At 37.7% G+C, this 17,813-nt stretch overlaps 1 protein-coding gene across 1 annotated transcript; it reads left to right on the forward strand.

Annotated features, from left to right (window-relative positions):
* The first annotated feature begins 831 nt into the window (after nucleotides 1–831).
* Nucleotides 832–17,289, forward strand: LOC102298804 (ATP-binding cassette sub-family C member 2-like). Its single transcript, XM_042228018.1, is given in 22 exon segments — nucleotides 832–1,265; nucleotides 1,738–1,914; nucleotides 7,080–7,220; nucleotides 7,301–7,438; nucleotides 7,610–7,744; nucleotides 7,834–7,889; nucleotides 7,975–8,230; nucleotides 8,382–8,560; nucleotides 9,889–10,066; nucleotides 10,636–10,890; nucleotides 11,544–11,609; nucleotides 11,768–11,905; nucleotides 11,985–12,131; nucleotides 12,211–12,295; nucleotides 12,413–12,479; nucleotides 12,633–12,759; nucleotides 13,520–13,696; nucleotides 13,906–14,073; nucleotides 15,410–15,593; nucleotides 16,210–16,345; nucleotides 16,433–16,535; nucleotides 16,621–17,289. Coding segments are annotated over 22 exon segments (3,186 nt in total). The 5' UTR covers nucleotides 832–1,220; the 3' UTR covers nucleotides 16,849–17,289.
* Nucleotides 17,290–17,813: the final 524 nt, after the last annotated feature.

The following is a 17,813-nucleotide window of genomic DNA, read 5'->3' on the forward strand; positions in this document are numbered from 1 at the left end:
GGGAATGGTCTTCCCAACCCTAACCTCAACCTTACTGAAAATTTGTGGATTACACTTAAAACCGGGTCGATGCTAGGAAACTCACTGATTTGAACTCTACCAATTCTGTCCAGAAGATGGTCAAATATCCAGCCATAATTACTCCAGAATCTTGTTGACAGCAACCAAAAATGTCACCCTGAGGTGTAACTTACAAAGGGACGTTTGACCAAATATTAGTGGACATGTACTCAGTATGTGTGCTGTACAATCATTCCATCCTGGAAAACGATGACTTCAAAGAAATCATTAAAAGACAAAAAGTAAAAAGTGTGTTAGGGGAAAAGTCTTACATAACTGAGACTTATGAGACTGAAGAATTAAGGTAAATTCAAACAAACATATCAGACTAGTAACATACAGTACATACAGTAATTTGTCTGGAAGGTATGTTGAGAATGACAACAAACAGACATAATATCACCTCATAATACCATGTCAGGGACATGTTGATGTTGAAGTTGGTATTGAAGTTTGTGGTGTTTTTTTTGAAAAATTACAATGACATACATAAACTCATCATTGATATGAATGTTTTTCACCACAACTGTATGTGTACTTATGACAAAGTGGAACTAGAGTACTTTTCAAAACCTTACTGTTTTAAAATATTTATGTAGAAAATAACATGAAAAGGGATCTAATGACCCCACTCCCTCCAAATCCCTAAATGCTCCCTCCCCTTCCCTTTTTCAGTAAGTTTTCCCTCTAACACAGTAAAAAGTGTGTTAGGGGGAAAAGTCTTACATAACTGAGACTTATGCAAGTCCTTCACTTTTTTTTTCCTCTCTCAGGAGCTTATTTGCGCGAATTACAAACCTTGATTCTGTAAATGATTTTGCTTTATCGGTTGAATGTTTTCAGTGACTCACTAGAAAGCCTGTAGTGTACTTTTTGTAGAAACCAGGCACAGATTCGAATCTTGTATTCTCTTCGCTAATCCAGCACCTCTCTGTTGTATTAAATGTCGTTTCTCTGTAGAGGGAATAAGCAACTTTTTTTTCTGCTTAAAAACCCTCATGGATCAAAGTCCCTTACAGCCACATCCTACAATTGTCAGTGAACTGTGGGAGAGGAGAAAGCAGCAGTATTTGAGTAAAACACGGCAGTAGTGGGGCAGAGGGTGAGAGGCGTCGGCTTGTCTGATCAGCTGAGGTTGACTGAAGCCATCACTGTAAAGCATGTGTGCGGCAGCTCTGGAGGAGTACTGTGGGTCCATTTTTTGGGTGAGTTAAACAAGCAGAAAGACTGAAGAATTAATTCAAACAAACATATCAGACTAGTAACATACAAAGTAAATTGTCTGGAAGGTATGTTGAGAATGACAGCAAACAGACATATAACACCTTATAATACCATGTCAGGGACATGTTGATGTTGAAGTTGGTATTGAAGTTTGTGGTGGTCTTTTTGAAGATCTTTTTTTCCTATACTTTGGAGACAAAAGGTTTAAGGCAAGTGTAAAAAGGGTAAAAAGCTGTTCATGTTATTGTGTCAACCCGTTCAACACAGATTAGACAAACAAGAAGGTCATGATTTCTATTTGTCACAGCAACTATGAAAGACATCTTCCAAATATGCAGAAAAGAAGATGATTAACGTTCTGGTTTCAGAGACTTAATCAGTTGCACTTTATGGTTCCCTTGGAAGGGCAGCAGGACTTTGTTATTATAGTGTTTGTTTGTATGTGTCCTTCAGAATGCTTCATATCTGAAGCGACCAGACCCAGACCTTCCACTATGTGTGGAACAGACAGTTCTTGTATGGATCCCCCTTTGTTTCCTGTGGCTCTGTGCCCCATGGCACCTGCTGGCTCTCTGTCAGAGTGCAAATGTAAACACAAAACAACTGTCCAAGCTCTACATCTGCAAACAGGTAAGAAATACCATCTAATAAAGACATCTTCATAAAGAATTGTTGTTTCAGTTCATAGCTTAGGTAGCTGTCTTCTAGTTTCAAATGTTAACTGTATACTGTAAAAAAATGTTTTACTGTAAAGCTTTACAGAATTTACAGGAAAAACAGAATTTCTGTTATTTTTAAATACATAAAATATGAATCAAATTACAATAAAATCACAGTATAAAATGACAAAATGACATTAAAAGTAGTTTATGTACTTTCACATGGATTTGTTGTCAGTTAACACATTTGTTGTGTTTTAATGGAAGCATTTGTTGCGCATTCTTTTTATCTTGGGTAAAAGAAGGATGTAGTCTGAATCCAAGTTTCTAATCATTTATTGCCTCAAGCAGTTCAAACCATAAGCATGTACATGGATCTCTTTCATTCAGAAAAACACAGTCTGCAAGCAGTTAGCTGTAACCAACTTCCTGAAAGAGACTTACCTTCCCTTAACATTACAGAGAATTATATATCAATTTGTGCTTTCAATTGGTCAAAACTGTTGGGATCTGTCCCCACTCCTCGGGTGAGAGCGGCTGGTGCCTGGCAGGGGCAGTGTTCCTGCTCTCCTGATGTGGTCCTGCGCGCGTCAGCTGCCTGCCCAGCTGCCTGTGAGCCCAGGCTCATGACCAAGCCTGTGGTGCGCCACCATCGCTTGCCATGCGGTCGAGAAGACCAGTTTCACTGTTGCCACTGGACAAGCAGCCGGCGTGGTTCGTTGCATGGCTGTGGTGAGGCTGACACACCTGAGCTGCATTAGTTTGTCACGCCTCCCCTGCCTATAAGGGCGAACAAGGTCCTGAAGGATATTGTTGTTGGTGTGTGTAGATGTGTACAGCAACCAAGCGTAAATAAGTGTTTAAAAGCATTAAGATGTGGGCGGTTCCATCGCTCTCCTGTCACAGACTTGTTGGTGTCAAAGGGTATTGTAAAAATGTGAGTTTGAATAAGCTTTCTGAACTTTTTAAGGAAATTCTGAAATTGTTATAGTTGTGGTGTTTCGGTGAAAATCCTAAAAAGTCATCGAACTATATGGAAAGTACAAAGTTACCGTAGTCCTGATTGTAGAACTTTAACATTTTCCTTCAGTGTTTCCTCAATGTGCTCATTCAGTGTTCTTCATTCTGTAAAGTTCTTGTCTCCCCGTTTCAAATTATTGTTTCTCATTCCCTGTGTTTTTTACGTTAGTCATTCGTCTCCTGTATCTTGCAATTAGTTTTGCTTTCTTTTTAAGCTGTGCCTTTTTCTCCAGCTATATCTGCTTCCCTTAATTCTTATGTGTGGTTTTTATAACCTAATTCCTTTGTTCTTTGTCAGGTCATTTGTTAACCTGCTTTCATGAGCTCCAAGTTCTCTGAAAAAGCTTTTTGCTGTTAAATTTCCCCCCTATGGACTGTAATCATCCTAACTGAAGATTAGTTTTCACTAAAGGTTTCTCAGTATTGCATTAACATTCCCCTCTTTCCACACTTCATGCTAGTTCACAAATGCACAAATGCAGAAAAAAAGCTACACAATGAAATACACAATCAGTACATATATGACTCACTGTACAGACTGCGCCTTTGCGCTGGACTATCTATCCAACTTGAATGGAATGGCTGTACCATCCAGTGATACCAGTTTTGAAAGGGACTCTACCAAAAAGTTATAATAAAACCTGCAGACAAACGGTGAGCAGTAGCTAACATTCTTCAATAAAAACCAACAAAACCAAGCTTGATGAGAGCAGCCATCACAGGGCAAACGACCGACAGAGCCTCTCCCGAACCCAGCACAGCCCTGAGTTGTGGGCGGATCGATCCAAGTATCGATACCAAGTCGGTATCGGATCGTTACTAGCGTGGTGAGATTGATTCTTTACTTTACGTTCCACTCTCGTTTGCAATGCTGTGGTTTCGGCAAAGATGAAACAGCCAGGTCACCAGACTCGCCACACCTGTATCAGCGCAGAGCAGACACACATTGCTCCCCTTTTGTGTTTAAATGTTGCGCCGTCACATGACGTGACTTAGATGCATTGGGTCTTGTTAAGTTGTTTACATATCATTTATATTTTTTACCAGTTCTTGTTGTTGTTGTTGAGAATTTTAATTGTAATTTTTGTTGTATAGTTTCTCAACAGCACTTGTTTGTTTTAGTTTGTTTACTGGTTTGCACTTTTTACTTAAGATTTTTCTAGAAAAAACATTGATCATATTCATTTTCGATAAGCATTTTCTATTTAATTATAAAATTTGTCCTAATTATGCCCTGGGAACACTTAAGGTCATGAAAATTAATTGAGATTTAGCAATTCAATGACGCATCCACCTTCTTTATTTAAAAGTACCGATATCAGTATCGGTATCGATATCGGTATCAGCGATATTGGCCCCTATTTACTTGGTATTGGATCGATACCAAAATATGCACTATCAAACACCACTCGTTTAAATACTCTTGTTGTCAGCTGTGTTGGAAATGGTCCCTACTTCTCACTTTGACTTTGGATGTGCCTTTTGGATGATTTCCTTCCGTAACACTGCACCTGTAATTTTAAAATGAAAACTACCCCAGAAACCCTCTTTTGCCATATGTTCCTTGCCATGTGTCAATTTAACACAATTAGAGAAGCACAAGAAGATATGTGCATTGTCTCTTTAAAAAATTCCAGGGCTTCTCCCCTGGAGTAGATCTGCTCCAGGCCTGTATCCCTATGTTAAAAAAACATTATCCAGTGGTGTGTCCTGCTGTAAATCATGTGATTAAATCATATGATTAACCATCTGCTGTGGAAAAAGTGACATGGATGTTAGCACAGTGCATTTCATCATCTGTTTGCACACTTTCTCACAGTGACCTTTGCATTGTAAATATGATGTCATGAATAACACACTGCTGGTAAGTACACACAGAATTTGGCAACTGAAAAGTTAAGTCTGCATGGCCCACAAGCTCATGCGACCCTAGTATGGCGCTGTCATCTTCCTGCTCCTGTAAAAAAAACCAAACACAAAAACATACATACATCCACCTTTTCCCCCACTGTCTGGGTGGAGTAGGTGCAATCTTGAGGACATTTGTCCACTGTCAGTCCAGTCAGTCTCCTCATGTTTATTGCTGATAGCAGAACTTCTTGTGCCGCATACTTAAGTTTCAGCAATATGACATCATTTCAAAAGGAAAAAGGAGAATTTAGAATGATGAATTCTAAATTTAGAAGTTAGAATTTCAAAACACTTTCATCCACCAGCCACACACTTCACACAACATTAATTGTCTATTAGATATTGAGTCTCTTCCCATGTAACCAGGTGTGCCATGGTAAAACATCCCCCACACATCAGGAACAAGAAACTCAATAATCTATTAGAGTTGGCACTTACTTATTTAAGCCCTCTACAGCATTCTGTTCAACTCAGTTCAATCATCTTTCCCCAACATATGTTGTTCCTAGAGCATTTAAAAGTAGAATGGGAAGGAGAGCCTTCAGTTTTCAGGCCCCTCTTCTGTGGAACCAGCTTCCAGTTTGGATTCGGGAGACAGACACTATCTCTACTTTTAAGATTAGGCTTAAAACTTTCCTTTGTGCTAAAGCATATAGTTAGGGCTGGACCAGGTGACCCTGAATCCTCCCTTAGTTATGCTACAATAGATGGGGGATTCCCATGATGCATTGAGTTTTTCCTTTCCAGTCACCTTTCTCACTCACTATGTATTAACAGACCTCTCTGCATTGAATCATATCTGTTATTAACCTCTGTCTCTCTTCCACAGCATGTCTTTATCCTGTCTTCCTTCTCTCACCCCAAACGGTCGCAGCAGATGGCCGCCCCTCCCTGAGCCTGGTTCTGCCGGAGGTTTCTTCCTGTTAAAAGGGAGTTTTTCCTTCCCACTGTCGCCAAAGTGCTTGCTCATAGGGGGTCATATGATTGTTGGGTTTTTCTCTGTATCTATGAAGCACCTTGAGGCGACTTTTGTTGTGATTTGGCGCTATATAAATAAAATTGAATTGAATTGAATTGAATATAATAATAGTCTGCTAGTTTATATATCACTTCTCATCCCACTAAGTGAACCGGACAAGATGATAATAACAGAAACGCATGCTTAAAATACTATCTGATCTTCATGAGCTTTATTGCATGTGTGTCTGTGTTAGTAGGATTAATGCATTTATACTTATTTTTGTCATTTTTGTGTACCTCTCCTCTTTGCGGTGCTCCAGAAACTTTCTCAATTCTACACTCCAAGGCAGTTGTTTTTTCTCTCCAGGCTCCTTAACCCAATTTCATTTCCCACACTAAAACAACAGTGTTCCTCCATGTGTCCTCCCCCTCCTGTGGTCTCCTCTCCCCAACCTTGCAGCAGTCCAGTGGCACTCAGTTCTCTTCAGCTTTTTCCTGTGTATTGCCACTGTCTCTTCCATTGGCATTTTACTCCAAACGTGGCAAATGTCAAATTCGGACAGTCTTCCCAAGGTATACATTCACATAGTGCAGTTGCAGCTTGTTATACTGTGAGTGAGAGTATTGCAATTACAATACAACAAAAAGGTGACTCAATTAACTTTATATTCAGATACATATAAAAATCCATTTTACAGTTGATATAATCAAAAATAAACAGTAAATTGTCAATAATCTAATGAGAATTTCAATCACTGTTTTACTTAGTTCAACTAGTTTAAGTATGTTTTTAAGGGTATTATAGAATCTTTTGCATTACATATGGAATAACAGTACATGAACTCCAACTAATAACAGTCCTTTAACTTCCTAAGACCCGAACTCTTTCATGTCATGCACTTTTAATTTCTCTTTGCTATTTGGGCTGATTGGCACCTGATGAATGTAAAAACAAAGAATTACCAGATTTTTATTTATTTATTTATTTTTACCTGATTTTTGTTTCTAAGATAAATGAGATCCACATATGAGGATGTTTGTTTTAAATTTCGATAGAACAGTGGCAGTATAATGTCCTCGTAGGTGGATATCAGGCCATTGTAGAGCAAAATTTAGTATTTTGGTCTAGACAAAACAAAATGTGATGTCCACATATGTGGACGCCGGGTCCTAGGAGGTTAATGCAATTTTTTAATAGAATAACATGATTTATTCTCATGTCTGGTCTGTGTTTTCTTTCCTCAGCTTGTGGCGTCTCTGTTGTTCATGACGGCCATAGCACACCTGGGAGTCACACTAGGCGAAGATTTTGGTCCAAACAGTGACCAATCTTCAAAAAATGCTGCTGCATACTACGCAAATCCAGTTTTATTTGCAGTCACATGGGTAAATAGAGCAACCTTTATATTTATTTATTTAAATTTGAAAGGATTTGTTTTTATGTTCTGATGTGTCTTCTTTGTTAGATCCTTGTCCTGCTTTGCCATGAAGGATTAAGATGGGAAGGAGCAATAGACTCTGCCTCTATTTTCCTCTTCTGGTTGCTCCTTGTAGTGTGTGACATCTTTCCTTTCCAGACCCTCCTACGAGAGGCTCTCAGACTGGTATGAGTGAAGACATTTGATCAAGTTGGATTAAAGTAGAAGACAAATAGTAGATTTACTCAGACATGATGCAATAACTTGATATGATTGACTCTATGTTTTCCATAACACACCGTTTTCTGTTTCTTCGGGACCCTTTAAGTATTTCTTTCTCTCATTTTTGGTATTTAGGGCGAGGTCCGTGATGTCCCACGTTTCAGCCTTTTCTACATTTCTTTTGGGCTTGAACTGATTTCATTAGTTCTTTCTACTGTGGCTGATATCCCCCCAGAAGCTAAAGACTTATAAAAAAGGTACCCTTTATTTGTTATTGGTTTTGTTTGTTTGTTTTCCGAGGGTGAAGTTTTATAAGCATAGATTAAATAAGATAGATTGAACCTTGTTTTTATCCACAGAATCCTGAAGCAGGTGCACCATTTTTGAGTAGAATAACATTCAACTGGTTAAACAGGTAACATTAAGGTCACTATAGTCGGAATCTTAACAAGCACCTACATATGTGCTCCATGTCTTCAAAGTTCTCATTGTTTTTACAGTATGGTCTTAAAAGGCTACAAACAACCTCTGGTTCAGGAGGACATGTGGGATCTGAATGAGAGTGATAGCACTGCTTTCATCAATGAGCGTTTCCAGCATTTCATGAAGCCTGAGTTGGATGCAGCTAGGGTCCGCTTCCAGAACAAGATGAAAAAGAAATTGTTTCAGAACATACACAGTGCCCAGGAAGACCCACAGCAAAATGGGCTTTCCAGTGGTCTGGGGAAAGGGGTGAGTTAGGATGTACTAATGATGGTGAGAGCATTTCATCAAAATCACTTCCACTCACATGTACACAATATTGAGCTACAGTCCAAACACATTTCATTAACACCACTAATCAACATCACTATGTTTTTTTCTGAATAAATCTCATCAACTGTGCTTGAACGATCTGTTCCTTTAGGAGGAAAGGGGGAAGAAGGAAGATGAAAAGAAGAAAAAGGACAATAAGGAGGAAGAGAACTATCCCAATTCATGGCTGATTACCACCATTTACAAGACCTTTAAAAGGATTCTGATTGAATCTTTCTGCTTCAAACTTCTGGAGGATGTGTTAACCTTTGTCAGTCCTCAGCTCCTTAAGTGAGTAAGATATTACAGAACGTTACAGAAATAAAACAACAGATTTAAGAGAAGAACAATGTTGTGCTTGTACAATGTCGCTGGACTTAAACTAGGAACTTAGCTGTGTTGTACCCTGCAGTGGACTACAATGGTCTCTTAATAGTTCACTTTTCTGACCTTCTGATGTATGTCTGTGAAGGTTTTCTGATGCATATTTTTCAATAAGACAATTATATCACTTAAAGGAATTTATGCAATTACCTGTTACAGATGTAACAGTTTTACCATATTTAGGTAAACATAAAAAAAACAAACATTTTGTTCTCTCTTAAGTTTGTTGTTTTTAGATTTACTTGCTATTACCGTTTAAAATCCTTTGTGTTAACTATTTACTATTGCCAATCTGTGGGACCAGTATCCCAATACAGGAAGTCTGGGTCAGCTCTCTGTTTAAGAAGTTCTAATCGCTGGATGAGTATTACCCAGCAGGCAATGCAGAGTTCAGATGGGGCTGATGTGGCTCAGGGGGCTCGCCCAGCTTTAATGGTCTCAAAATCGTCTGTATGTTTTTCCTGCTTATCTGATAAAATCCGGGGACCCGAGTAGCCTTGCAGTTCTGGTCTCCATCAGGCACATAGTTACAGCGGCTCCCCCCTGGTGCACTTGGTATTTAAGTGGATTAGCTTTAGGGGGTTTGACAGTAGGCCTCAACTGTATGTTATGTGTAAATGGCTGAAGTAACCTGTAAGAGCTATTTACATTAAAATGGGTCAATACTCAGATTTTTACCTGTACTGTTTCACAACGGGTTAAAAGGTTATTCTGGGCGCTCTCTTTTATACTCTACCAAGTCCCATTTGCCTCCCCTTCTCTCTCCTTTCAGCAATTAACTATCACTATTAACTAACAGCTAAATCACATATGAATTCTGATTCTGGGTTTAACTGTTATATTGCTACAAGATCCAAGCCAGATCATGTCTACACACAAAAAATCTAGACTCTTACACTACTCAAACTACATTTCTCATTTAACATATTGATCAAACTTATATTATGATTTATCTTTTGTCAAAAATAAAGAAAGATAAAAAATGAAGATTAAAATAAAGATTAAAACTATATATCACATTACAAAAATTGGATGTTAAACCTTTTCACCCTCTCTCAGATATGTTGAGAAGAAAGACAGGGGGCATTAAAATTTTCTCTGTCCCTCATGTCTCGACACTGGTGATTCATAACCGATAACAGGAGTGGCAGGATGAAATGAGGACATTGTTAGATAAGTGCTAAAGATGAAGCTGGAGATTAGCATGTTTTCTTCTTTTTTTCTGTTTTTCCTAGATTGATGATCTCCTTCACTCAGGACAAATCCAGATATGCCTGGGAGGGCTATTTGTATGCAGTGTTGCTGATGGTGGTGGCTCTGCTACAGTCTCTGACCCTACAGCAGTATTTCCAGCGCTGCCATGTGCTGGGGATGAAGGTTCGCACTGCACTTATGGCTGCTGTGTATAAAAAGGTAAAAACAAGCATGACAGAACACCATTTATTGACATTGGTGTGAAAAAAAAAATCAAATGCTGTGTAATATAAATCACTGTTACACATTAGAAGAAAAAAATTACTAGTCATGATTTTCTGCTTAAGTCAGTTGTCAGATGTTTCAGTTTTAAAGTACTTTTATCAGCACATACTTGTCACAGAAAAAACCTGTGTTAGTCTATAGCTCTAGTTTCCATCAATACTTTTACTATTGATCTTAATGATTAATTTTGTGAGCTCTCAGTCACTACTGGTGAAGACCCTGATTGTATAGCCAATCAGAATACATAATTTTTGTTTTTATGAAGTTTTATTAAGTTTTACCAAATCTTGGAAATCAGGAAATGAAGAAAATACTCCTGAGACATCAAAAACTATTTACATTATTTCTAAAAGAAAGTCAGCTTTGCTTTTTTCAATATATAGGGTTATGGAGGTTTTTTTTAAGTGACATACAGAGTAAGAAAAAATATCACTTATATGCTTCTCTTACTTAATTTTCACCCCACTTTCTAATTAATTTGCCCTTTTTATCCCTTTTCTAAGGCATTAGTGGTGTCCAATGACACTCGTAAGGAGTCAACAGTAGGGGAAATGGTGAACCTGATGTCAGCAGATGCCCAGCGCTTCAATGATGTGACCAACTTTATCCACCTGCTGTGGTCCTGCCCTCTGCAGATCATCATATCCATTGTTTTCCTGTGGCTGGAGTTAGGACCTTCTGTGTTGGCAGGACTGGGAGTCATGGTGTTAATAATTCCAACCAATGCAGTGCTAGCAACCAAGGCCAGAAAACTCCAGGTCAGGGGAAATACTAGCCAAATCTTCTTTGCTTCTGTAAACCTCTGTGCGAGATTCTAAATCAAATAATCAAGATGAGATTAAACTGCAAATTGTAATTTTTTATTCAAAATGTTTAACTACAGTATTGGATTGATTGTTTATGTCATGGTCTGCATGGCAGGCCGTCGGGATGTGAGGAATGAGGACCCAAACGCTGGACTCTTTATGATGAACAGTGCGTTTATTTACAGTGCTGTAAATAGTTCACACAATAAATTGAATAAGTTTTATTCAAGATGTTTAACTAAAGTATTGCATTGACTGTTTAATAGATTTTGATACAGTCCCCCTCTTTCAGAGGCTCAAAAGTAGATAGACAATTGAGTGACGCAGCATGCAGGCTCAGCCACGTGTCTCACAGTCAACATACAGATTTGCTCTCATAGACCAGTCTCCCTTCTATAAACTGACCAAAAATTTCTTTGGAGTTTAATTATATTAACTATAATGTGAAGAAAGTGATCACTGTAACTTTCAACATGCGATTCTTGCTGGTGAAAAAGTTGGGTTTTTTTTTTCAAATGAATTACACAGAATAAATTGCTGTTCAAAACACTTTAAGTATTGTCTTATTGCCTGTTTAACATGAGCTACATTATGTCTCTTTTCAGATAGAGAACATGAACTTTAAAGATAAGAGAATGAAAATCATGAATGAAATTCTAAATGGGATCAAGGTGAGCTCCCTTATTCAGTGTATCTATGGTGTATGTAGATGCCTTCCTTACATGTAAGGCTTTGATGCTTCATGAAACTGCATTCAGTAACTTGGACCATAAGTGCTTCCTTCTGCCTCACTGCCTCCTCACTGTCTTTTTCTTTTGTCTCCCACCAGATTCTGAAGCTGTATGCTTGGGAGCCATCCTTCCAGAAGCAGGTGGAAGACATTAGAGGGGAAGAACTAAAAGTCATGAAGAAGTCTGCCTACCTACACTCCTTCTCCATTCTTACCTCATGCTGCATTCCAGCTCTGGTGAGTTCTGTCAAGAGCTTCGCAGAGACTAGATTCCAATGGTAAACAACCTTTTTTCTTAAACTGTCTGTACTTGCAGGTTTCTCTGGCCACGTTTGCAGTATTTGTTAGTGTGAGCAACGATAATGTGTTAACTGCTGAGAGAGCTTTTACTTCCATCTCTCTCTTCAACATCCTCCGAGCTCCTCTTGCCATGCTGCCCATGCTCATTGCTTCCATTGTACAAGTAAGTGAACAGAGCTACATCACACACATGTATCAAGCCTGTGATAACATCAAACTTAACCTGTTCTTTGAATTTTCAGACAGCAGTGTCTAAGAAGCGCCTGGAGAAGTTTCTGGCAGGGGAAGACATCGACAGTGACATTGTGCGCCAAGACCCCAGTTTCAGTATGTTCACCATTAGAATTTGCACTTGTTCTACAGCTGAAGATTGAAGCTTAGTCACAGTTTTTATGTGTGCGGATCATCTGTTAAGCTCTGTCTTGGTCTGTGTTCATTTTTTAGATACTGCTGTGAGCGTATGTGATGGTTCCTTTGCTTGGGAAAAAGATGCAAAGCCTCTGCTGAAAGAGTATGTCTGTGTTGGTCATCAAAAAGTTACTAGTTAACTTAATTAACTGTGAGATGTTCACTGGGATTTTTTAGCATTGCTTAAGTTTTTCAAGTCTGTTTATTTGCCCCTGATGTGTTCACAGCATTGAGTATAGTTATTATGTGTGTCCAGTGTGAATTTGGACATTGAGCCTGGTCGGTTGGTTGCCGTAGTGGGAGCTGTTGGGTCAGGAAAGTCGTCTCTTATGTCAGCCCTCCTTGGAGAGATGCACAGTACCAAAGGTTTTATCAACATTAGGGTAATGGCTTTTTTCCCGTTTGTATTTATCAGTGTGTGTTAAAAAAAAACATGCAAAATAAAACAAAAACAAACACATAAAATAAACAATAAAGCATAGAAGACTTTAACAATCACATTACAATATTTTTTTTTTTTTAAGAATGCAATAATAAACATTAAAGGCTTTAACTAACAAAGCAAAGATATAGAAGCAACAGCAAAAGCCTAATTCGTTCAAGGCAGTATTGATAATCTGGTCTAAACTCATCAGCATTGGTGGAGATTAATTCAGCCACAGCGGAATAAAGAAGTATATTTTTCTACAAATTGAGGCATTTTAGCACAATTTTTGTGAAATTGAGACAGAGGATTTGCTGTGGCAACGCCTAAAAAAATTAGCCAAAAGAAGAATAAGAATTTTTGCTCAGCAAGTTTTCTAATTCATAAAATTAAATTCCAGTTTCTTTTTTGTCTTTTTATTACATAAGTGTCTTTACTCCAGCTTGGTGTGAACATTTTTTTTAGAAAGACAATGTAAAACAATGCTAAATCCACTGGGCAAGCCACCTGTTCAAAGAACAGTTTTATCCATATTGAAAAGGGAATAACTCAAATCATTTTACTCACAGAATAAACTAAGTTCAGTGGAGTTTTCTAACATTTCTAGTAAAAGAATTGATTTTTTTTTCCATCTAGCATGGTAGTGTTTGGTCTGGATGAAATTTTGTGAATGCCAGTTTTTTATGATAAGACATGAGTAATAGTCTATTTCTTTCCAGGGTTCTCTTGCTTTTGTACCGCAGCAAGCCTGGATCCAAAATGCTACTTTGAGGGATAATATCTTGTTTGGATCTCCACATGAGGAAGAGAACTTCAAAAAGGTCATACAGGCCTGTGCTCTTGCCCCAGACCTTGAGCTGCTGCCTGGAGGAGACCTCACTGAGATTGGAGAGAAAGTGAGTTACACTTTGAACAGTTCAGGTTTTTGGTTACACAAATATTTTTCCTGTATGCAAATACTGTGTATGGCGTTTATTGTAAACATATGTAAAATATTTGTTTCTCAAATACATGAAAAAAAGTAACAAAACAGAAGAGCTCTTCTGATTATAAAGGAAAGGCTAAAAGAGTGTGTCTCTTTTCCCCTCCTTTCTTCTCTTCTCAGGGTATCAATCTCTCAGGGGGTCAAAAGCAGCGTGTGAGCTTAGCCAGAGCAGTCTACAGTCAGGCTGATATCTATCTATTAGATGACCCTTTGTCTGCTGTGGACTCACATGTAGGAAAGCATCTTTTTGAAAATGTAATTGGACCCAATGGAATGCTTAAAAACAAGGTTTGTGCTTAAAAACATATGTCAAACATTTGATAATTATTTTACAGGAAAAAAGGGAGGAAAAAGGAAAAAAAAAACTTTCCCATTTCTCATTTAATTTCTTCTGATGAATTTTGACATGAAATACTATCTGCCCAGGATATTCCAGCTGTTACTTGCATAGAAAACATGGTGTCTAATTTGTAGTATTTTACATCATTTTACCCAGGACCAGAGCATTATGTAGAGGTTACAATAGGCTAAATATCACTAAATGACCAAGATAACTGAATAGCTAATAACTAAAGTTTAGGAATGAAAGCCACTTGGAAATAGAATTACAAGTTAGAAAATGTCACGGCTAGCAAGGCAAGCCATGTGGAGGTGAGATACGACCCAAAATGCAGGCACTGACTTAAATGAGAGTGAGCTTTATTTACACAATGACAATACAAACAGAAGTGGTGATGGCATGTGCAGAACCTAAAGGGAAACCTTTGGGAGGTAGCACAAAGACCAACAAGCAGAGAAAACAGCACGGAGGAACACAGACAGACCAGTAAAAAGAAGGAGAAAACACAGGAGCAGTCAGGGAATGAGAAACAGGAGGGAGACACAGCTGGGGTTCATTATACATAACGAGACAAGGAGACGCAAAACTAGACACATAGGACTGGGACTATCAAAATAAAACAGGAACTAAGAGACAATTCACAAGGATGCGGACTTGACATGGAGAGACAGACTGAAGGAACATGGCACATGGAACACAAGGAAGACAGTGACTTAAACTAGAAACCAGAATAACAAATAACATCAAGAGAACAAAACCACTAATAACCAATAATCTGGAAATAGAAATTAAACCCAAAACACTAGGAAACATGGCTTTATAAATGATTTTTAAATGATTAAACTAATTATTGTCAAGTCAGTCTGTGAACTGAATTATATTCTCTTTTTGATAAATACAACTTAATAATTTTTCATTTTTCTTTCTTTTTCTTTAATAATTACAATGTTTTTGTAAATCCTGTCAGTTCAGTATTTTTGTTATTGTTGAATTTATATTTAATTCTTCTAAAAATTGTCTATTAAAAATCATTAAACTTTGGATATCTTTACTCTATTATTAATTACTATCTCATTTGAACTTTATTAGCGCCTGCTTTAAATTTAATTAATATGCTTTATTACTGCTTTTGCAACACTTCTCATCTGATAGTGAATTTATACTGGTTTTAAAGTCAGGCTGGGAGATATACAGTAGATGTGTTTATATACTTTATAAATATTAATATTTTCATTTATTAGATTGGTGAATGCACTTGAGTCTCATATATCTCTGACCATACAGACTCGTATCCTGGTGACTCATGGCATATGCTTCCTGCCATACGTGGATGAAATAGTGGTTTTGGAGAATGGAGTCATTTCTGAAGTTGGATCCTATGAAAACCTTCGTGCCAGTGGAGGAACTTTTTCTAAGTTTCTCGACACATATGCCAAAGAGCAGAGCAATCAGAGAAATTCAGAAACAGGTGATTACAACCTTTTCTTAGTATATTAGCAACATAATCTGCACACATTACATGTTTTGTTAGTTGTAAAACCAAAACCTATGCTAAAATTATATAAGAATAAGAATAACTTTATTTATCCCGAGGGAAATTCTTTTGTCATGTACTTGCTCAAAGCAGCAGGAGAGACAGAGGAACAGATGAATAAGATATACAATATATACAATAAGAATAGTAGTATACAGTAATATACAGTAGGATAGTGAAAGGCATAGTATCAAATAACTCTAACGAAGTAATATATATATAACTATATCCTGGAGAATAAATAACTTAACTATCAGTGCAGGCAATTCTAGAAAGTGACATAGTATTGTGCAATAGAATAAAGGGAGTAGCAGCGTATGATGAGGGGGATTAAACAAATATTCAATAAGGTACTGTTGGGTAATATTGCACGGTCTGAAAGGGAACATAATAGCATTGGTAATGGTCTCAGGATACCACTAATATGAATGAAATAAATTTCTTTTTGTCATCTTTTATGAATACTTTGTGTTGATGTTGTTCACATATTGACCCAAGTACCATAAATTACTGCCATATTTGTAAAACACCATGTATATTGTTCATTTAGGTGAGGGCCAGGATGCAGAAGACATTGAGCTCTTCCCAGATGGAGACAATGCCCAACCTGACGGTGCTTCGGAGGACACTGTTTCTCTTACACTGGAGCAAGAAAACAGCATCCGCCGCAGCCAGCGCAATGGCAGGCAAGTTATAGATGAAACCAGGGAAGCAGCTTGTTTCAAATACCATCTTTAGCAGAATGTCCATTTCATTTTTTTTTTCATTTTTAGTGTCAGATTAAGAAGAAATAATTCCCCTACAAAATCTGCAAATGCTGATGAACCAAAGAAAGGCCAGAAGCTTATAGAGAAGGAAACTATGGAAACAGGACAGGTAACACAATGTTTTTCTACAAATAGCACAAGATTACAACAAATGATAGCCTGTTTCCTGAGTGCCGTCTCGCGCTGATTTCCAGGTGAAGCTTGCAGTGTTCCTGCAGTACCTGCGAGCCATGGGCTGGGGATATTCTGCCATGGTTTTCGTGATTTACTTCATCCAGACCGCTGCTTTCACCGGTCAAAATCTGTGGTTGAGTGACTGGACCAGTGATTCTGTGGAGTACTACAACATGACATACCCTTCCTGGAAGAGGGACACAAGGGTGGGAGTGTTCGGAGCTCTTGGAGTGGCTCAGGGTAACTGAACAGTCGTTCGTTGTTCCTTTTGTATTTGCAAATATTTTCAGGTTCATGTAAGTTAACATTAAGCAACTTTATCTCTTAAAGTAAGGAAAATTCTGTACCCTGTTATTTAGGATCCACTCATTTTTAGAGCGCTATATAGACAACCTAAACTTCCAGTCTTTTTATTGTACTAGAGGACTTGTGCACTGTGTGCGTTAGGTCCTTTGTCACAGGGACCCATGCTGCAAAGTGCATAGGCACCTATAACTTTTTAGGTTAATAAGTAGAGACAATTATGAGGAATTTATTGATATACAGAATTCAGTTAAGCTATTTAATGATTAAACTCTGTTGGCCCATCTTAGCAAAATGGATTTCCAGCAATAATAGGAATTAGGCAAGACAAGGCAAGTTTATTTATATAGCACAATTCAACAACAAGGTAATAAAAAAAAAGGAAAAAAAAGCATGATTTAAAATTTATTAAAAAAAACAGTAGATAAAATCAGTAGTTAAAATGTAAGTTTTGAAATTTAAGCTTTAAAAGTGTGGATTTGGTGGAAAACGGAGGAAAATACAAGTCAGAAAAAAAAAAGAATACGTAAGAAAAAAGAGCTAAACTAAGAGAAAAGCAGGAGCGACTGTAACAGGCTGCACGCTGGTTGGCGCATGCGCACTATATCTGTAATGTAATGTAATGTAACACTTTGTACTCCTCTGTATTTTTTCACTCATCTCGTCCCTCTCCCTTTATTTATTTTCCATTTAAATAAAATAACTGTTGGTGATAAACTCAGTCTCAGGCTGCTCTTAATGTTGCAGTGAGTAAGATAACTTGAGCCTTTATATTTAGTAATAGTGAGTTAAAAATTTACTGTAATTAATCATCTCTTTACTTCCTGGATGTTTGGCTCCTAGTTGTACAACACTTCCACTTTCCACATGACATCATCATCATACTGATGTCATTGCTCTAGTTTAATTA

This window comes from Haplochromis burtoni, unplaced genomic scaffold (genome assembly GCF_018398535.1).
Source record: "Haplochromis burtoni strain Fernald_Lab_line unplaced genomic scaffold, NCSU_Asbu1 Contig_296, whole genome shotgun sequence".
NCBI classification, from domain to species: domain Eukaryota; kingdom Metazoa; phylum Chordata; class Actinopteri; order Cichliformes; family Cichlidae; genus Haplochromis; species Haplochromis burtoni.